This window comes from Capricornis sumatraensis, chromosome 17 (genome assembly GCF_032405125.1).
Source record: "Capricornis sumatraensis isolate serow.1 chromosome 17, serow.2, whole genome shotgun sequence".
Lineage (NCBI taxonomy): Eukaryota > Metazoa > Chordata > Mammalia > Artiodactyla > Bovidae > Capricornis > Capricornis sumatraensis.
In genome coordinates this window covers 70,909,707-70,932,190 of record NC_091085.1, presented here as the reverse complement: position 1 = coordinate 70,932,190, position 22,484 = coordinate 70,909,707, and the positions used below count along the sequence as shown (strand labels likewise).

The 22,484-nt window shown below is 48.5% G+C and overlaps 1 protein-coding gene across 1 annotated transcript in view; it reads right to left on the bottom strand.

The window, feature by feature from the left end:
* Positions 1–6,686, bottom strand: part of SSH1 (slingshot protein phosphatase 1) — a 51,544-nt gene extending 44,858 nt beyond the window's left edge. Inside the window, exons 1-2 of the mRNA XM_068990181.1 lie at positions 6,618–6,686; positions 864–904 (exon numbers count right to left, since the gene is read on the bottom strand). Of these exons, the coding sequence (XP_068846282.1) occupies positions 864–904; positions 6,618–6,686 (110 nt within the window). The remainder of the gene's footprint in view (positions 1–863; positions 905–6,617) is intronic.
* Between the last annotated feature and the right edge of the window lie 15,798 nt (positions 6,687–22,484).

Sequence of the window (22,484 nt, the reverse complement as noted above, 5' to 3'; positions counted from 1 at the left end):
TCAAACACACAGGAAACTTCACAGACAGGCAGGGCGGAGCTCCACCACTCCTGTGTGAGCATTTACCCAGGAGGAAAGCCTGCTCTCGGCAATGAATGGCGGACCCTTGTTTCTCAACACTTCTGTCCTCTTCCAGTTAATTCTCCTCCCCTTCCCAAGATGAAATAGACAATAATAAAAGAACAGTATTCTTGAAATTCGGTGCAGTTTCTTTTTTTTTTTTCTCTTAATCTAGCTGTTTACTTTTTTAAACTCTTAAGAGCCAGCGTTTAAAACCAGGTCATTGGAACAGAAGAATGCATTATATAATAAGTACTAAAGCTTCTGCAAGCCAATACAACACCCAATTTTTGGCAAAGAAAAACAACTATACTTCTGGTGTCTACTTGGGAATATAGCAACTGAGGACTACAAGCTTGAGAAACCTCTCAACAGGCACATGCTCACGGGTGCACACACACACATCCTGAATTAATAAACTGAGGGGCTGAATGTCTGTTTCGAATCAGCAATGTACTTACCTCAAAAGGAATACCCTCCCAAAAGCAGGATGGAAAAGTGAAAACACATTAGAATGATTACTTTCTTTAAAGCAGAGGTAAAACCTGGAAGGAAGTTTGTAAAGATACTCATTAAGGCAAAACCAGGGTGGTGGAATACTGGCAATTATTTTTCTTCTTCTCTGAATGTTCCATAATTATCAAAGCTGTTTACAGTTAAATATCTGTTCATCTGTAAAGCCCTCCTCCTACTGAAAAGCTGGTGTAGTCTTTCTCCAGGGTTCTCCCTTTTGGAAAGGCACAAGAGTGTTTCTTACCTGCTTGGAAGAAAGACTCCAGGGTGAAAACGTGAAGCCTGCTTACCTGTGGTTTAACTTGCGATCTTCATCACTGCCGGCCTCCAACTGCGGAGAAAGGAAGAGAAGGTCACAGCCCAGACGCCGCTATCAATGAGCCTCGGACACAAGGCTCACATTTTTTGCTCTGGCGTCTGCAAAAGGCCCAGATGTGCGGGAAACCTGGCTCCTTCCAAACACCGCTCCCTTCCCAGGCCAGTCCTGCTCTGCTGTTCCCCTGAAGAATTCCTGTGGAGGAATGTTCAGGTTTCCTGGAGCTTTCCCGCTGGCCTTCCAAGGCATCGCAGATGGGTGCCTGCTAACGCAGTGCTCCTAGCCAGCCCAGGTACTCCACACATTCGTTCCGCCCTGAGCGCTCCCTTTTCCAGTGCTGCTTCGGAGCTCATCCAGTTTTTCTTTCTTTAAAATTTTATTTGTTTATTTGGACACGCAGGCATGTGGGATTTTAGCTCCCCAACCAGGAATCGCACCCTGTCCTCTGCACTGGAAGCGCAGAGTCTTCAACCGCTGGATCACCGGGGAAGGGGGTGATGTTTCAGGAGGCTCTGTTTCCTTCCTCAGTCTAAGCAACAGCTGAGTGATCAACACCATTTTTTTTTTTTTTTTGATGACTCTTACGATTTACTCCCTTACTAGCTTTCAAATACAATATACAGCAGGGTTAATTTTACTTATCATGTGGTATACTGTGTCTGTATTACTTATTTTTGGAAGTTTATTATTACTTATAATTGGAAGTTTATGTCTTTTGATTGCCTTTATCCACTTCCCCCTCACCTCAATCCCCACCCTCTGGTAATCACAAATGATCAACACCATTTTAAGCCACAACACACAAGTTTAAGAAACAACCACCACCACCACCATTCCAGGCAAGTCTTTCTTAACAGAAGATAGCCAGGATCAGGCTGTCAGTGGGTGTCAAAGCTTTTGGTAGGTTCTCAAAAAGGCTTTCATGTTTAATATAAAACTTCCTAGGCTCTTAGTGTATTTCCAGACATGAAAGAAAGGGATATTTAATATCTTCTAAAGGTTACAAGACCAGGAGGGTTAAAGGCTCCAAAAGTAACCATGATTTAAGCCCCAACTGTAATTTTTCTTTTCTTTTTCTTTCAAGGAGAAAACTCAAACCCCAACAACTTTCCACCACTGGGAGTTGGCATGTTTAGTACGTTACACAGAAGGGCCCATTGAATGGGAAAGAGAGAAACCTGGAAAGCAGCGATGGCTGGGAGAGATGCAAGGTTGACTGAGGACAGAAACCAGACAGAAGCTAGCAGTGGTGGGAAAAGGGTACAGAGGTCATGTGTGGAGGGCTCCGGGCAGCCAGGGACACACACCGCAGGTGGCAATTTCACCAATGAATGAGCCTGGCACAGGGTCCTGGAATCCCCACGCCATAATAAGATCATGTACGTATTGCACTGGGCAGAGGCAGAGAGCATCAGTTCATTCTCATGCTCCCCTCCCCATGCTGAAGGAGAAGTGGAAACACCGGGGACGGCGCTGCTGACCACAGGGCCACCGAAGTGAAACAATAACACGAAACAACTCACACGACCACAGGAACAAACTCGGAAGAGACTGTTGGGTCTAACCCAGTGGTGCTCAACTGGGGACCACTGCTCTTGGCGGGGGATGCCAGGCAAGGCCGGAGCCTTTTTTGGGAGGATGCTAGTGGCATCTAGTGGGTAGCGGTCAGGGTGCTGCTATACCTGCCGCAACACACAAGACAGGCCCCCTGCAACACGGGTTTTCTGGCCCCAACGTCGGCAATGCTGAGGTTGAAAAACCCTGATCCGATACTCCCCTCCCCAAAGCGACTGGAGATCCACCCGTGAAAATCAGTCACCTTGAATGGTGGTCAAAAATCACAGTTCGTGAAAGCTACTGCTTTATCTCTTCTTGGGCTCTCTGCCTGTTCTCACAAAAGAATGAGACAAGGTTCACGGTAAAATGATGTAAGTGAGATAAAGATGGAGCGGAAAGGAACAAAACCAAAAAGAGGGAAGCACTGCTCTGCGGGTTGGGCTGACTTCCCTTAGTTCCCATGCCGGGCAGGACCACGGGTTGGGGAAGCAAAGAAGTGACCTGAGCGTGTCTGACTCAATGAAGGATGCGCGTTTTGAGTAAGGAAGTGGAAGAGGTGGGATGCAAAATCACTTAATTCTTGCTCCCTCTCTGACGGTCTTGGGACGAAAGGCAACGAGAGATCAATTATTCCAGAGAAGGAAGCTACCTATGCCAAGGAACACACGAGAGAGGGAAGCAGGAACTTTCGGATGAGCTGAGGCCCAGAGAGGGGAAGTAACCAGAGGAAGGTCAGACCAGAGGCTCAGAGATGGCACGCACGCTGCCCTCGCCCGTCCTCCCTGCCATCTTCATGCCTCACCCAACCTGGAAGATGCCTCACCTTCTGGGGAACACCCCAGCCTCTGCCAGCTCCTGGAGCCACTAATGCTGCTGATTTACTCAAGGTAAGGAAGAGCTGTCTGAGTTTTATTATTTCGGAGGTCACTGGCACTTGGTGAAAATAATGCTTTCTCTATAGTAATTTAAAATATGCTCAGTGGAAGCAATCCCAAGGTCCAACAAAAGGTACCACCATACAGTAGAATATCGAAAAGAAAAAAGTGCTAGCTGCTCAACTGTGTCTGACTCTTTGCGACCCCATGGACTGTAGCCTGCTAGACTCCTCTGCCTACGGGATTTCCCAGGCAAGAACACTGGAGAGGGTAGCCACTTCCTTTTCCAGGGGATCTTCCCGACCCAAGGATTGCAGGCTGAGCCACCAGGGAAGCCCAGAAAGTGAAAGTGAAAATATACTCAGTGAGAACAACCCCCAGGTCCAACACAATGCACATCCATACAATAGAATATTACTCAGCCATAAAAAGGAACGAGGTCCTGCCTCACGCTGCAACGTGGATGAGTCCCGAAAACATGAGGCTGAGGGAAACCGACCCGACACAAACGGCCACACAGTGTAAGACTCCACTTACATGAAATGCCCAGAACAGGCCAAATTCGTAGAAACAGAAAGAACATTAGTGGTTGCCTACAGTTTGGTGAGGGCAGGGCAGGGCAGGGCAGGGGTTGGTGGGAGGGAGGCTGTGGGTGATGGCTAAGGGCTGTGAGGTTTCTTTTGGGGGTGATGAAAACGTTCTGGAATCTGTGGTGATGGCTGGTCAACCTTGGGCATGTACTAAAAACCACTGAATTGTACAGTTTAAAATGGCGGATTTATGGTATGTGAATTCCATCTTGGTTAAAAATAATAATAATAAAAAATTTTACATGTGGTAACTTCCCTGGTGGTCCAGTGGGTAAGAATCTGCCTTCCAATGCAGGGGAGGAGGGTTCGATCCCTGGTTAAGGAACTGAAATCCCACGTGCCTTGGGGCAGCAAAGACCCAACACAGTCAAAAAAAAATTTTTTTTAACGTGTTTAGAGCAGAAGTAGACTGGATGCAAAGTAACACAAGGAAGGTGGGGTTTAGAATCAGAGGCCTAGGCTTGACAGGCTTCCCTGATAGCTCAGTTGGTAAAGAATCTGCCTGCAATGCGGGAGACCCCGGTTCGGTTCCTAGGTCGTGATGATCCACTGGAGAAGGGATAGCCCACTCCAGTATTCTTAGGCTTCCCTGGTGGCTCAGCTGGTAAAGAATCCGAAATGTGAGAGACCTGGGTTTGATCCCTGGGTTGGAAAGATCTGCTGGAGAAGGGATAGGCAACCCACCACTCCCTGGTGGCTCAAAGGTTAAATGCCTGGAATGCGGGAGACCGGGGTTCAATCCTTCGGTCGGGAAGATCCTGTGGAGAAGGAAATGGCTACCTACGCCAGTACTCTTGCCTGGAGAATCCCATGGAGGGAGGAGCCTGGTAGGCTACAGTCCATGGGGTCACAAAGAGTTGGACACAACTGAGTGACTTCACTTTCACTTTTCACCCACCACTCCGGTATTCTGGCCTGGAGAATTTCACGGACAGTATAGCCCATGGGGTTGCAAAGAGTGCGACGGGACTGAGCGACTTTCACTTTCACTCCACGTTCAGGTTTGATAGGCTGTCCGAATAACCTCTTCCTGGAGCTGATTTATTCACCCTTTGTTTTTGAGAAGGGACCATGAAATTAAGTGCAGAGGAGTACTTTGTAAACTGCAAGACAGCAGTAGTAGAAATGATGTAAGGGAACAGATGTCTCTGCGGGGAAGTGAGAAGCTGCCGCACTCACTTCCCAGCTGCAGGCCACTGGCTGCCGTGCAGAGCAGGGGTTGTTAGAACCTTCTGTCTGCAGGCAAGATAACTCATGAACGGCCTCTCCTTGAGAGGGCCAGGGCTGTGAGGTTCAAACCTGCAGCCAGGTTGAGAAATGTTCCTGCCAGTCCCAAAGAAACAGGCTGAAGAGCTGCCCACCAGAAGCCGGCCCGACAGGCAGGGCTGTTAAACCCCAAACAGGTCCTCTTCTCTCACAGACACACACAAACGTTATCAGTGTTATCAGTCAACTTCCCCCAGGGAGAAGGGGCCTGACTTGCCCAGATGCTGGCGGGGTCACTTCCTGGGCCTGCCTGCAGGGCCCTCCCCCAGCAGCCTCCTCTCCCTTCTCTATAAACAGTTCCCGTCTCCTCCTCCAGCTGCGGTGTCTACGGGTCAACACTCAGCCTGGCCACCGATGCTGAGTTTAGACCCAAGGCCCTAACTAGTTCTCCTGCTCAGAGGCCCGAGGCCCAGCCGAGCTCAGTCCAGCCCAGCTGTGCGCTCAGAGGACGAATTCCCCAGGGACTCCAGGGCAAGGAGCCAGGCCGGGTCACAGGCAGACCCAGAGAAACCCGCACTGCTCAGAGAGGCACATTCAGCCCCCCAAAGCACGGGGGCGATCACAGGAACCCCAGAATCGGCCTCAGCCATACAGCCAGCTGCACATAAACAGCCAGCCTGGGGCGATATCAGGGACAGGAAGAGCCCAGATTGAGCTGCACACAGAGACCTAAGACACTGTCACCCAGCACCCTGAGCTCACTGTCAGACAGTGACAAGGGACTGCCACTCACACCCACAGCCAGGGGCGTGCACTACAGAAACAATTTCACACCTTCACGGGGCACCCCTGCGGCTTCTCCCCCCAGCACTACACAGGCACGGCCCCCAGGGGACAGGCCGGGACACACAGGAAGAGACACACAAGGTCCGGAATCTCAGAACCGGCATCTCACGCAGTCTACCCAATCAGGAGTTTCAGTCTCAGGACAAGTACCCTGCAGAGTCACCCCTGATGGGGCGAGGGGGCAGTATCACACATTTAGTCACCCCCTAGACGGGGGTCACACTTACACACAGTCACCCCCCACACAGGACTCACACACACACAGAGTCAACCCCAGACGGGGGTCACACTTACACACAGTCACCCCCCACACAGGACTGACACACACACACAGAGTCAACCCCAGACGGGGGTCACACTTACACACAGTCACCCCCGACGGGGGTCACACACAACGTCTCATGCACAGTCACCCCCAAATAGGGGTCACACACACAGAGTCAACCCCAGATGGGGGTACACCGGCACTGCACAGTCTCACTGCAGTCACCCCAGGCCGGCAACCCAGGGGGTCGTCCAGCGGGGTCCCCGCAGGCCCGAGGACCCCTCAAAGCTGTCCCGGCGCAGCCCCCGGCGCCCCGCGCCCCGCACTCGCGGCCCAGGCCTCGCGCGGCGGCTGCTCGGCCGGGCCAGGGCCGCGGGCCCGGGGCTCACCTCGCTGTTGCTGGCGGAGGAGGAGGCGGCGCTGGGCGTGGGCGAGCGCTGCAGGGTCACCAGGGCCATGGCTGCGGCGCGGTACGGCGCCCGGGCGCCGCTGAGGCCTCCGGCTAAAGCCGCCGCCGCCGCCCGGGCCGGGCCCGGGGCGCTCCAGGAGCCGCGCGCGGGCGGCCGGGCCGAGCGGGGCCGGGCCCGCCCCTCCCCGTCGGCGTCCGCCGCCGCCGCCCCCGCCCCCCGCGCCGGCGCGCGCCGGGCCTGAGCGCGGGCGGGGGGCGTGGCCCTCGCGGGGCGCGCGTGCGCGTGCGCGGCGCGGGAAGCCCGAGGGGCGGCGGGAGGCCCAGGCCAGCCAGTCACATCCCTCGCGCGCACCCGACGCGCGCTCCCGCTCCAGCCCGCCAAGCGGGGGCGCGCCCGACGGCGAGCAAGTCCTCCCCAAGAGGCCCCTCCTCTGCGCAGGCCGGGGAAACTGAGGTTCCGTGGCCGCGCAGCTTGGAATGCGCGGAGCAAGCAGGCATAGAGACAGAAAATAAAAACATGCTCGTCCCTGCGCCTTGAACCTCGAGGAGGGGTCTGCATAAATTCGTTTGTTCGTTCATTCATTCGTTTATGAAATATTTATTGAGCACTTATCAAGTGCCCCGCATGGAGTATTCGACAGTAAACAACATAGAATTGACCTGCCCTAGGGGATTTGGCTCAGATGGTAAAGCATCTGCCTACAATGCAGAACACCCGGGTTCAATCACTGGGTTGGGAAGATCTCCTGGAGAAGGAAATGGCAACCCACTCCAGTATTCTAGCCTGAAGAGTTGGACACGACTGAGTAACATCACTTTCACTTTTCAGGGGATTTTATGGAAGTAAATTAAATTGCTAGAAACTCACTTTGCCCATCTTTTTATATGAATTCCTACCATGTGTCCAGAAACCCAGCTAACTCCTTGGGAAGTTAGGGAGGGTGTCTCCGAAAAGGGTGCATTTGCTCTCAGACCTGGCGGATGAGCAGGATTAACGGGTGAGAGTGGGAGTGGACTGCTGGGCGTGATCTCCAGGGGAGAGCCTGCACAGTGGCCGGAAACGGAAAGATTTTCATCAGCCGCTGAAGCCCAGGGATGGGGAAGAGGGAGTCAGGGTGCTCTCTAGAAAGCTCTGGCTAAGGCTTAGAGAATGGACTGTGGAACAGAGGCGTGAAGGGAGGCCAGGGATGGGCTGCTCTTGTTGTCCTGCGGGAGGTGACCAGTGTGGGGATGGGAGAGAGAGACATGCAGGAAGATACTAAGAGGGCGGCTTGACTTAGCGTCAGTTTCACCCAAATCCCCTACTTCTCTTCTTTCACCCAGCCCAAGCACGCAGGCAACCGCAAATTTACTGGTCCAGTCCTTGTTCCGTGCATCTCACTGCCAAACCAGCAACACAGGCAGCCTGGGCGATACTCCCGCTCTTTCCCGTAGATCCAGGGGCTGGGACCGCCTCCATATTCCCTCAGTATCATTCTTCTCAACGGGGTGTGTGGCGGGTTGGGGGGTGGTTTGGACTTTTCTTTTTTTTTATGTGACATCTTAGTTACCCCACCAGGGATGAACCCATACCCCCTGCAGTGGAAGAAGGGAGTCTTAACTGGACTGCCAAGGAAGCCCTCCCCTCTCCCCGCTTTATTTATTTTCTTTTTTAATTTGTGTGAGTATTTTTGAATGGCTTGGCAGATGGAGAGAGTTGTTGGTGGTTCTGGTGTTTAGAGGACAGGAGCCGGAAATGCTGAAAATGCTGAAAGTCCTACAGTTCACAGGACAGTGCCCTCCACCCTTCCCAACTCCCAAGAAGAACTGCTCAATTCCCATAAGACTCCTGTGTGGGTGAAAGCACCCTTCATAATTATCTGACTCCATTTGACATATCAACACAAAGTATTTTTCACTGAATTTTAAGAAACACAACTATGTTTAAACAGAGGGCAGAATATACTTTGTTTTGTTTGAGAGCTTTGTCAGGAGCTATTCACCATTTGGGAAAGAGTTTATAGAGGGAAACATAACTCCTAATATTGGAGAAGTTGACCCAACACACTGGCATCTTGGTAGACAGACTGCTCTATTTATTTAGCACCTATTTTTAAATGTCAAGCCTGAGACAAAATTATGGGCAGTATTCAACTGACTAATGACTATATACTTCTCAATTCTGAACACATTCATTTGAAAACAGATATGTGGGACTTCCCTGGCAGTCCAGGGTTTAAGACCCCGAGCTTCCTCTTCAGAGGGCACGAGTTTGATCCCTCGTGATTGAACTAGGATCCCACATGCCATGTGGCCTAGATAAATAAATAAATAAAAATTTTAAAAACCCAGACACTTCAACACAACATTGTAAATTGACTATACTTCAAAAAAAGAAAGAAAGAAAGAAAGAAAAAGACAGACATACTACGGAGACTTCCCCGTGTCCTCCAGGGATGTTATTTCATCATAATGAATTTTCCTTATATGTTAGGGCATTATCAGTCAGTCCAGTCGCTTAGTCATGTCCGACTCTTTTCCACCCCATGGACTGCAGCACGCCAGGCTTCCCTGTCCATCACCAATTCCGGGAGCCTGCTCAAATTCATGTCCATTGAGTTGGTGATGCCATCCAACTATCTTACACTGTGTGTATATATATATCTTACCCTCTGTATACATATACACAGTGGAATACTACTCAGCCATGAAAAAGAATGAAATAATGCTATTTACAACAACATAGATGCAACTAGAGATTATCATAGTAAGTGAAGTAAGTCAGAAAGACAAATACCATATTGTTGTAGGAAGCGGGGACCCCTACAGGGCCCCAAGAGTGGGCTCTTGTCTAACACTCGGAAAAGAATTGTCCAAGGAGACACATGTGCTGACCAAGCAAGAGATTTTATTGGGAAAGGGCACCCGGGTGGAGAGCAGTAGGGTACGGGAACCCAGGAGGACTGCTCTGCCGCGTGGCTCGCAGTGTCAGGTTTTATGGTGAAAAGATTGGTTTCCAGGTGGTCTTTGGCCAATCATTCTAATTCAGAGTCTTTCCTGGTGGCGCACTCATCGCTCAGCCAAGATGGATGCTAGAGAGAGGGATTCTGGGAAGTGGACGGACACGCGGTGTCTCCTTTAGACCTTTCCCAAACTCTTCCGGTTGGTGGTGGCTTATTAGTTCTGTATTCCTTATCAGGATCTCCTGTCATAAAACAACTCATGCAAATGGTTACTATGGTGCCTGGCCAGGGTGGCTGGTTTCAGTCAGTGTGCTTCCCCTAACAATATGCTATTACTTATATATGGAGTCTAAAATATGACACAAATGATTCAATCTATGAAACAGAAAGAGAATCACGGACATAGTGAATAGACTGGTGGTTGTCAAGGAGGAAGGGGTTGGGAGAGGGATGGAGTGGGAGATGGGAGTTAGCAGATGTAAGCTTTTATATATAGAATGGGTAAATAACAAAGTCCTACTGTGTAGCACGGATAGTCTGTATCCTGTGATAAGCCGTAATGGAAAAGAATATCTTAAAACAGAATGTATATGTGTGTGTGTCTATGTGTGTGTCTGTGTGCACGTGTGTGTGTGCTCAGTCATGTCTGACTCTTTGAGACCCCCGTGGACTGTAGCCCACCAGTCTTCTCGGTCTATGGAATTTTCCAAGAATACTGGCGTGGGTTGCCTTTTCCTACTCCAGGGGATCTTCCTGACCTAGGAATCAAATCCTGAGTCTCTTGCATCTCCTGCATTGGTAAACGGATTCTTCACCACTGTGCCGCCTCTGAGGCCCATACATGTATGTGTGTGTGTGTGTGTGTGTGTGTGTGTGTGTGTGTGTATAATTGAATCACTTTGTTGTACAGCAGAAATTAACACAACATTGTAAATCAACTATATACTTCAATTGGGGGAAAAAAAACAAAAACCTAAACCCTAATGATTCTACCCTGGCCTTGCTTACCTCTCTACCCACACCCACTGGCCCAGAGGCCATCCCCACCCATTCTCACTTCCTCTTACAGCTGAGGGGCCCTCTTCCCTCCCACATTAACTCTTGCCAGACACCACCTCCAAAAATCCCTCCCTGCTCCCTAGACTGGACTCAGCACTTTCCCAGGATGTCACCTCTCCCCCCACCTACCCCCAAGCACACAGCAAGTTCTCTCAACATTGCCACAACTCCCTGTCTTGTCACATGTTTCTAAGAAAAGCCTCAGGAGCTGGGCTGGGACCAGGGTGAGAACCCAAAATGTAAAGGGGCAACCAAAACAACAACAACAAAAATTCAACCAAGAGAAAGACTACATTTTTTTTTTTCTTTTTCCTCACCTATTTTGGCCACACAGCACAGCTTGTGGGATCTTAGTTTCCTGACCAGGGCTTGAACCCTGGCCCTTGGCAGTGAAAGCACAAGTCCTAACCACCGGACTACCAGGGAATATCAGAAAGATTATAGTTTCAGGAATCAAACGGTATGCCAAAAATCTTCAATGTACAAAATGTCAACATTTTGAATGGGATGGGTACTGTATTACTGGGCTTTCCCGTTGCCTCAGCCTCCAGTTCGGCACTTTCACTGATCTTGTCTTCATCTGACCCTGTCTGTATTTAAAATTTTGATCATTCTAAACACTTCTGTGAAAACCCAGCTCTGAAAAGACCTGTGGGCTTGCCTTGTGGCCTGTAAGGAGATGGGGCAGGGAGAAAAGAAGTGAGAGCTCCCTGGTCTAGGCTTCAGGGAATCCCAGGAGTGGAGGAGGGGAACCTGGTGGAAGACCCAGCTCCAGAGTTTTCTTGTATGCAGTAGAGTCTTTTCTGCTCAGTATCATAATTATTTTTTTCATCATACTTTATTTAACTACCATAGTTCTTGTAGTCTCAGTTTTGCAACTATTATAAATAGCCAGTTAATGAGTTATTTGCTGTATGCTAGGTGGTAGGCAAAGTGATTTGCAAATGTGTTGGGGACAGGGGTTTTTTATGTGAATGTCCCCCATGCTACTCCCCAGGGCCACCTCCTCCAGGAAGCCTTCCCTGACCTGAGGCCAGATTAGGTATCCCTTATCAAGGCTCCTGCAGCCTCTCTGCTTTGTCCTGGCTTGAACCCCTTTGTTTATTTCTTGTCACATGGTTGTGGTTCTTCTTTTATGGCTGAGGAAGCTGATGCACAGGGTGGTTTAGTCGCACGCCCATGGTCACAGAGCTAGGGCGTGGTGAAGCTGGTTACTTGGACACTTGCTTTTCTACTTTAGAAGTCAGATGAGAGACAGAGGTTCTTCCAGGATAGCCTAGGAGGGGAAAAGAGAAGAAAACCCTACTGATAATTCCATTTTCAGAGCAAGTGATTTGGAATTCACAAATATTAAATAACAAAGCTCTGATAGACTGAATCACGGCTCCCCAAAGATGTCCATGTACACCTGTAATGTGTTACCCGATATGGTAAGAAGGACTGCAACTGTGATTAAGTTAAGGGTGTTGAGGTAGGGAGATTATCCTGAGTTATCTAAGTGGGCCTGATACAAACCCAAAGGTCTTTATAAGAAGGAGGAAGAAGGATCAGAGTGAGAAGTGGGAGCTGTGACAACACGAGAGGTTGGGGTGATGTGAGGAAGGCCATGAACCGAGGGAGGCAGGTGGCCGCTAGAAGCAGAAAAAGGCCACGGAGTGAATTCCCTCCTCATCATCTCCAGAAAGAACAGAGACTTGCCATCATCTTGACTTTAGACTTCTGACCTCTAGTAGCTGTGGTTCAGTCGCTAAGTCGTGTCCAGCTCTGCAACCCCATGGACTGCAGCACACCAGGCTTCCCTGTCCTCCGCCATCTCCTGGAGCTTGCTCAAACTTATGTCCATTGAGTTGGTGATGCTATCTAATCTTTTCTACCTCTGTGGCCTCCTTCTGCTTTTGCCTTTAATCTTTCCCATCATCAGGGTCTTTTCCAATGAGTCAGCTCTTCACATCAGGTATCCGAAGTATTGGAGCTTCAGCTTCAGCATCAGCCCTTCCAGTGAATATTCAGGGTTGGTTTCCTTTAGGATTGACTGGTTTGATCTCCTTGCAGTCCTCTAGAAATACAAGAAAATAAATTCCTGTTGTTTTAAGCCACTAGTTTCTAGTAATTGGTTGTAGGAGCTATAGAAAATGAATATAAAACAATACATATATACTGTATTAAAAAAAAAAAAAACAGACCCTAAATGGAGTTACTTGTGCTGTTGACTTTTTTTAAAAATGCACAACATCGGAGTTGTGAGTTACGTTTTATTTGGGGCAAAATGAGGACTATTTAGCCCAAGAGACAGCATCTTGTATGGTTCTGAGAACTACTCCCAAGGGGTCGGGGGAAGGCCAGCACATACGTGCTTTTGGTGAAGGGGAAGTACGTGCAATCAAGCACACATTTTTTTGCAGGAGGTTTCTGGTGGTCATGAGGAGCAATCATCACCATGAAAGATTTCAGTGCTTTTCTAGGTATGAGGAGATGCAAGAACTGGGTCCATAAAATCAGCTCCTGAAAAGATCTATCTGAAGACCTGTTCCGTCAGGTTTTCCCAGAGCACAGAGGGTCTTATTTCTGCCCTCACCCTGAACTCCTTTCAAGGGGTGTTGAAAGTCAGCAGCTGTTACAGCTCATGATATAATCCTTATAGAGGTAGCAAGTCCTAATAGCAAGTGCCAATTTGTAGTTGACCAGGCTAAACCCCACATCAGGAAATCAAGACTTAATATCTAACCTAATTGCAGTTACAAAGTCCTCCAGGAACGTAGTCTTAACTGGTCAGTCTGGACTTTTCTGGTCAGTACCAATGAGGTAATCTGCCACAGCCCCCTTCTGTCCCTCATAGGTAGGTTTCCTAAGCCTAAAACAATTCATTCTTTTCTCCTTTCTACTATAAAAGGCTTCCTTTTTGTCCAGCTCCTCAGAGCGTCTTTCTACTTGCTGGATGGCATTCTATCCATTTGTGAATCATTTGTGAATCATTCAATTGAGTCAATTAGATCCTAAAATTTTACTCAGTTAAAATTGTGCTATTTAACAACTATTAAAAATTATTAGAATGTCATAATACAATATGTTGTAGCCAATTCTTGGGCACTATATCATTTTCACATTCACTCAATTCATTGGACAACAATTTACGGAGTGCCTATGCAACCCACTCAGGTATTCTTGCCCGGAAAATTCCACGGACAGAGGAACCTGGCGGTCTATGGTCCATGGGGTTGCAAAGAGCTGGATGTGACTGAGCATGCGTGCATCCTCTGCTGAGGACCAGTCTTGGAATCTGGGGTCCATCAGGGAACAAGCAGAGTCACTGTCCTTGGTGGCATCCAATTAGGTGGGAGATAAAGCCAAACAGCATGTGAGTGAATAGATTTGCCATAACACATGTTAACATATGCATATAATATATGACTATTTAAATATGTCATTTTTAAATGAATCAATTCCAGTAAAGTTCTTAGAACATGACATGCACAGATGAGTGTCAGATAAATAAAATATGATATCAAGTAGTAAAAAAGAGTTTGAGAGAAGGACTTCCCTGGCAGTCCAGTAGTTAAGACGTCATCTTACGATGCAGGGGATGTGGGTTCAATCCCTGGGCAGGGAATTAAGATCCCACGTGTCTCACTGCCGAAAGGCAAAACATAAAACAGAAGGAATACTGTAACAAGTTCTATAAAGACTTTAAAAATTGTCCACATCAAAAAAACCTTATAAGAAAGAAAGGGCTAGAGAGAGAAATAGAGCAGTCTTGGGGACATGGTGATGGAGGCGGCTGTTTAAGTGGTCAGGGAAACCTCTGGCCAGGGTGACATTTGAGCCTCCAGTTTGTCTGTCATACAAGAGATGTTTAAACTTTTGGGGGCAGCAACATGGATGGATTCAAGAGATTATCAAGCTTTGTACGACAAATTGTTACATCTTAGCACTTTCCTGGTGGTCCAGTGGCTAAGACTCCGCACTCCCGATGCAGGAGGCTCCGGGGATCAATCAGTGGTCCGGGAGCTAGATCCCATATGCCACAACTAAGACCTGATGCAGCAAAATAAACAAACAAACAAATAAATAAACACTAAGACCAAACTCCATGAAAAAAATTGTTATATCCACATACAATGGCCACCTGTGTGAAACGGATTCCCCTGGTGACAGTCCTACGGAAGGGTGTTCAGGATATGCCATATTGATAACAGAATAGAAGTCAAAAAAGCCCCATAATGTTTTAACATAATGTTAAAATGTATTTTAACATTTGGGGACATTCACTCAAAATGTTAATGGCCCGTATTCTTGGTGGTGGGATTAGTGGTGGGAAGTAACTAGTACTTTCTTCTCTCTACTATCAGCGTTATACACATTTATAGAGGTTATGATGATGCTAATACTTAGAAAAGTTCTAATAAAACTAATTTCATCTGAGAGAGTGTGTCTGGGTGTGTGAGGTTAACTGGCTATTCTGTAACTTCACCTGGTCCACAGAGTTCAATCTCCTGCAGAGAACTCTCCTGGCCAAGGATCCTTTTGTCCTGGCCTGAGTATATTTCAGAGCTGCTAGAAGGCCATATTGTTATCAGCCAGCCAATGGGTCAGAAGAATCTTCAACAGCTCCAGCCACATAAACAGAAATCGCTTCCAAAGGTCCTTCGGGGGCCTCCTGGAGACTCCTGGAGTCTCCTATCAGTATGATCAGTGAACTTTGGACTTCAGAGTAGTTTCTCAATGTCCTTGTCATCAGCAGACCAAGTAAGCCCTATACCCCTGCAAGAAGAAGGGTGCATCCCTCCTGCTCTCTGGCCTCAGTTTACCCAACCATAAGATGGGCAGATTCAACCAGCTCAGTGTCTCTCAACACTTTTTTCTTTTTTAAAAAAACAAAACTCATACTCCCTTCTGATAAAGACAAAAATCTCACATCTTTTCTGGGGGATATAGTAAATAATGAATTTGCTTTTTGCCCACACCGCAGGACTCTGAAGACATGGCCAGGCTCCCACGCTGGGGTGGGGGAGCCCTGGGTGCCTGATGCCTTTCTCGACTCTCAGTAAAACTCTCCAGGGTGGTGGCTGCGTGTTCCAGCTCTGGATACAGACTGCCTGGGTGAGAGTCACTGGACACAACACTGGGTGTCCTGTATTTTTTTTTTCCCCATGGCAGATTTTCTGGTACAGACAGGAAAGAAAGAAAGTGAAGTCACTCAGTCATGTCCAACTCTTTGCGACCCCATGAACTATTAGCCTAGCAGGCTCCTCAGTCCATGGAATTTTCTAGGCAAGAGTACTGGAGTGGGTTGCCATTTCCTTCTCCAGGAGATCTTCCCAACCTAGGGATCAAACCTGGGTCTCCCACATTGCAGGCAGACCCTTTACCGTCTGAGCCACCAGGGAAGTCCTACTAGAAAAATTATTTAAAAACTGTAACACTTATTTTTATTTGTCGGATCTGGGAACACTAGGCTGGGTTCAAATTTGAGCCTCTGCTTGTAGGCTGTGTTCCTACGGGCAAGTTCTCTCTTTTCTCTTTCTCCCTCCCTCCTTCCTTTCTCATACTCGCTCCTTTTTCCTTCCTTCCCTTCTTTCTTTTTACTCCCTCTCTCCCCACCACTTTCTTTTCCATGTTGAGTCCTTTCATCTTAATCTTAAATGTGCAGCTTGATGGCTTTTCCCGTATGCATTATTGTTGGTCAGTTGCTCAGTCATGCCCGACTCTTTGCGACCCCATGGACTGCAGCACACCAGGCCTCCCTGTCCATCACCGACTCCGGGAGCTTGCTCAAACTCATGTCGATTGCATCGGTGATGCCATCCAACCACCTCATCCTCTGTTGCCCCCTTCTCCTCCAGCCTTCAATCTTTCCCAGCATCAGGGTCTTTTCCAATGAGTCAGCTCTTCGCATCAGGTGGCCAAAGTATTAGAGCTTCAGCTTCAGCATCAGTCCTACCAATGAATATGACACACTCCCACAACCACCACCCAGAAAAGGGACATGCTTCTAGTATCCCAATAAAAATTCCTTGTGCCCCAGAAGTAAGCATCTTTCCCATATCCTCAACCACCATCTCCTAGTTTCACCTCTTCTACGTTGTGTGGGCTCTTCCCTCCCTCTTCCACTCAACAAATTGACTATGAGATTCACCCAGTTGCTGTGTGTGGCAGCATTTCATTTCCTCATTGCTGTGCAATATTCCATGGTGTGCATTGTCTGAAAATGTCACAATTTGTTTACCCATTCTCTAATTGATAGGCATTTTGGTTGTTTCTGCTTTGGGGCTATGAATGTTCTTGTACAGTCCTTTTGGGTGGTGTTTGTCTTCATTTCTCTTGGATATGTACATAAAAGGAGGTTTGCTGGGGTTTAAGATAGACATACGTTTAGCTATAGTGGATACTGGGAGCAAGTTTTTGAATTTCAACTATGAAGAGAAAGTTAATCGCGACCCTACCTACTATTAGGGTTGCTGCGAGATTAAACGAGATAATCTAGGCAAAATATTTAGAACTGGCACATTGAAATTCACAAAACCCAAATCATTGTTGGAATGGGGAGGGCACAAAGATATCTAGCTGACTTTTGCTAACTTTTAAGTGTTCCCATAATGAATTAGAGGCACAAGCAATTTCCTAAGGTTGTGAGACATAATAGTGATACATGGGACTTCCCAGTGATTAAGAATCCACCTGCCAGGGCAGGGGACATGGGTTCAATCCCTGGTCCAGGCGGATTCCATATTCTTTGGGGAAGGCCTAGAACCCGTGCTCTGCAAGACCAGCCACGGCAATGAGCAGCCTGTACACCACAATTGGAGAGTCGCTCCCATTCACTGCAACTAGAGAAAGCCTGTGCGAAGCAACAGAGACCCAGTGTAGCCATAAATAGATAAATGTGACCCATGACATTTGTTTAAAAAAATGCAAATAAAATGGAATCATATAAGCAAATGGTGGAGTTCACCCCATCTTCTTTATTATTCAAGAAAAATGGAGTGCACTAATCTTTTCAGGCATTTTCTTATGTCATCTGCACATTGTTATTTGAGGGTGCTGAAGGTAGGGGGTTAGAGGTTGGAGTTTCAAAGCTAACCCAAAGGGTGACTCACCCAGGGCTGGTTGGTCCCTGTCCCTGGGCCTCAGTCTCTCCATCCGTACAGTGAGGTGCCTGATGCTCTCTAGGCTCTAAGAATCACTGCTCCAGGTCCCCTTCTGGCAGAGGAGGGACCTGGCGTCCAGCCACGCCTGTCTCTGGGATAGAGGAGCAAAGACCTACCCATCTTTTTGGCCCAAAGAGGCATGGCCCTGAGTCTCATCCATCCGGCATCCCAGAATGCATTAGGCTGGCTGGCTGGCCCCAGGAGCTCTTGTCCTGTACCTCTGACCTCCCCTCAGGGGCCGCCAGCCTGACCACTCCCCCACCCCCTCAGGCAAGATGCACAGTGGTTCAGGAGGCCGCCATCCCCTCCCCCAGGGTGGCAACAGGAAGAGGGAAGAAAGAGGATTGTCTCCAGCTGGCCCGGGAGACAGATCTCCTTGTGCCCATCAGCCCTCCAAGAACCCCCCTTCTTCCTCCCTCCTTCTCTGAGGCCTGTCCATGGGGACTTGGGGTCAGCCAGAAAAGTCAGGCAACTTCTCAGGGACCAGAGCGAGGGGAGGTGAGGTCTCCCAACCCGGCCAGGATCCAGCCCCTGAGAGCGGCAGCGGGTGCCCAGCCCCACCCCTTGCCGTGCCCTGTCCATCCCTTCAGACTTTGACCCTGAGCTCCAGTTCGGGCCGAGGACAGGACGCCCAGAATCGGGAGCCTCCCTTCAGCAGATAGGACCCTGGGCCCACAGCAGCTGCCTCTTTGCTGCAGAGATTTGGCACACCAGGTGACTGGGGGCAGGTGTGGGGGCACAAAAGATCTGAGCGTTCCTCCCGGTGTCGCCAGAGAAGGTCCACGTTAGAGCCCGAAGCAGGTGACAACCTTGCAGGGACCACAGGTAAGTGCCTTCACCTCTCCAAGCCTCAGTGTCCTCATCTAGAACATGGGGATCATAACTCACCTCTTTCAGGGTTAACCTGGATATTAAAAGAGGTGATGACTGCGGAGGGCTTAGCACAGAACTGGGCACGTAGCAAGTACTCAATAAAAGGTTAATTATTATTATTTGGGAGGCTGGGAGCGGTGGCCTGGTTATCCAGCATTGATAGTATATGTTTCATTTTAAAAATAAACTCTGAAACTTTATAAGAGGTAGCCATAGGGAGCTGATGATATTTATTCAGATAACTCACCTGTGACTTGATTAAAAAACAAAACAAAACAAGTCTTTCCTGTTTTTTGCACATGCAGCTATCAAAGGCATGAGCTGCTTCAAGGTCTGTTCTAGGGACAAGGGAGGTTATAAGCAAACTATTAGAAGACTGGAAAGTAAAAATCAATGTCATGTGCCAATTTCTCGATGGCTGCCTAAGAGATCTATGGTGCAGCCCAGGAAGCTCAGACAGAACGGGGTCCAGCTAAACTCTGTGCCACACCGGCTGGGTGACTTTAGGGGGGTGACTTCCCCTCTCTGAACCTCAGTGCCCAGTCTGTAGAACCTCTCAGAGCAGTTGCGAGGATAAAGCAAGAGGATGTCTGTACTGCTTCCATGTATGTCTGGCAAGCGGCATACGGCCAGAATTCCCTTCATGCTCCACGTACAGGTAGATATTATAATTACACACACACACACACACACACACACACACACCTAACAACCCCAGCTGTTTGTGTCTTCCTGAATGTACACTCCAAGCATGTTTGGTTAAACTAACAGCATAAAGCAGAAAACAGCAACACTAATAGAAACATCAGTAACAATAAGAAAATGGTAGAAGGATAACAGAGCTGTGTGCAAACCGAGTCAAAGAAATAATTATCAACATGCATAAATGATTTCACCCAAGGCTGGCTCTGTTAGATCCTACAGTCTGACTGCCAATTCTGATAAGGACCTTATCCATTGATATTCCACTTTAATACATGCAGAAATACACAGTTGCTGCCATTAGTGTCAAATCTGATTCATTTATTCGATTGAGATAATTGACTTAGGACACATTTTCCTTTAATTCTGTGCCTACCACCAACACACTAAAAATTCCTACACTCATTGAATTTCATGTTTGTTTGTTTGTTTTTAATGCAGAAAAAAAAAAAAAAACCCAGAAGCTTTGGCTGTTACTCTTCACCTGCTTGATTTCATGTTTTTATCAAATTGTGGGATTAGCACATAGACTTGTGAGTCAGGCCAGCCCAAGCTCTGCTTCTTACCAGCAGGTGCCTGAACCTCAGTCGCCTCATCTGTAAAATGGGCATGATGACAACCCCGAGGGTTGTTAGAAGATTAAAGGAGATAATGCATCTCAAGTTCTTAGCACGATGAGTGACACATACTAAGAGTTAAAAAGCTCACAGCTGCTACTGTTTCTCCCCATTGGCAGGTTTTTCCTTTCACAGAGACTTTTTAACCCCAAAACTCTACAAATCTTTTGATCACAAATGTGTGAGTTTGGCTGAGTGGACCCTCTTTCTGTGAGCCCCAGTTTCTTCTTCTGCATGATGCTATCGTGCTTATCTTTAAGATTTTAGACGCTGGGGAAACTGAGCTCCATGCTGTTACCTGTCCCTCTTTGTAATGGCCAGAGGTTTTAGAACTTGCTCTGGGTCCTGCCTCATGTTCTTCTCTTGGGCACCTGCCTTCGATTCCAACCAGAGGCTTTGCCATCCCTGAGCAGCCCTGTTACCGGAGACATGCCACGTGACGGCTTTGGTCTGAAGTCTCTTTCTCCATGCCCAGAGATCTCTCACTCAGTCAAGTGAAGTGACTTACCCAGGGTCACACAGAGGGTGTGTGCCAGGCTGCTCAACCCCCAGCCTGGGCTGTCACTGACACCCCTCCACACCATAACACCTCCTTCATTACAGGGAATTTTGGAAAATACAGGTAAAGCCTCTATTCCAGCCTTCTTCTTGTCAAGGTACGAAAGTGGTCAAATCTCCAGAGCCTATGTAGAGACAGAAAGCCCAGAGAGGGGAAATAACTTGGCCAAGATCACACAGCAAGCCAGCAGTGAAGCCAGATCTGACTCCCCTTGCTGTCTTCTCCTCCAGACCCAATGTTCTTTCCCTTGTTATTCTCAAGGTGCTGGGGGACAGAAAGAGGTCACTACAGACTGAGGCCAGGCCGCATACCAGGAACTTTCACCAGGATAGTTATTCAGTCTTCAGGCTGACCCGGGAGATGGGGGTTAACCCTATTTCATGGCTGAAGGGATTGGATCTCCTGAGGCAAGGGGTGGAGGAGATGGTGAGGGGGTCCCTGAGCAGGTCCCCCGCCACCAAAACCAGGCTCGCAGCTAGAAGGAGAATCACCAGAGGACGATGCTTTTCCCTTTTTTGGGTTTATCTCCAACTTGGCTGCTGAAATCCCAACAGAGTCCAGTTCTTGTGGGCTGGAGCCGTTTTCTCCTTTATAAAACTAGGCCATATTGAGAATGTCCTGCCGTTCAGGGCCACGGGCTGCAGTTGCCAGGAGGCAAGGTCCGTGGGAGGAGAGTTGTGAGCAAAGAGGAGGGAAAGTTGAATTTGGCCCTTCCGGGCACAAAAAGTCCCCTTGTTCTGCCCTAGCAGGAGCCGGCAAAATATTTCCCTGCTGTGCACGGACCAAGCAGCTTCAAGGTCAAAAGCTGCTAGGTCTTCTAAATTTCTGAGGAGAAATTAGAAATTTAGCAGCCCAGTATCCCCAGGCAGGCCTGGAGGGGATGCACTCTGAAGGTCTGAGTTCTGAGGCCCAAAAATGCATCCCAGATGCTCACAGCTGCCAGCCTGGCACACAGTAGGTGTGCAGTAAATGTGTATCGAGTTTACGTGAATTAAAACGAAATTCTGGCAGCACCATTTACTGGCTGTGTGAACTTCTGTACGTTACTTCACCTCTCTGAGTCTTTGTTTCCTCATCTGCAGAATGGGATCAATAACACCAGCCCCTAACTCTTAAGAATGTGGGAGATTTAGGTGCAGTGACGCACAAGAAGTGTTTAGCACAGGGCTGGCCCACAGTAGGTGCCCCAGAAATGTCAGGAAATCGCTTCTTTTGCCCTGGACACTGTGTTAAGCTTTTTACATTTGCTGCCTTGTGAAAACTTCCATCTACTCTCTGAGGCATGAGTTAGTTTTCTCATTTCTCCAGAGAAAGAATTTGAGTCTTGAGAGGCATCTTACCCAAGGTCATGGCCAGCAGACAGCAGAGCTGACATCTGAGATTTGAAGTCCATTGTCCTAACCACTGGACTTCCCTGGTAGCTCAGATGCTAAAGAATCAGCCCGCAGTGTGGGAGGCCTAGGGTTCAATTCCAAGGTTGGGAAGATCCTCCCTGCCCCCGGAGAAGTGAATGGCTACCCACTCCAGTATTCTTGCCTGGAGAATTCCATGGACAGAGGAGCCTTGAGGGCTACAGTTTACGGGGTTGCAAAGAGTCAGACACGGTTTATAGACTAAACACACACACAGTCCTAACCACCAGACTACCTAGCCAACAGCTGGGCTAGGCACTCTGCTGTGTACTTTTTATTCTCCCAGCCTGGGGACAGGATATTCGAGGAGGCTCCCCAGAGAAACTTGCATCATTTACTGGCTGTGTGGCCTTAGGCAAGTGGCTTTGCCTCTCTGGGCCTCAGTTTTCCCCTGGGTAAGGGTCAACAAAAGGATCAAGTATAAAAAGGGCTGGGCAGTGTCAGGCATCTTCTAAGCCTTCAGTGGATGGTGTTGATGACGATGAAGGTGACAGTGATGGTGGCCCACCTCAACCCTTCCTTCCCGCAGGCTGGCACG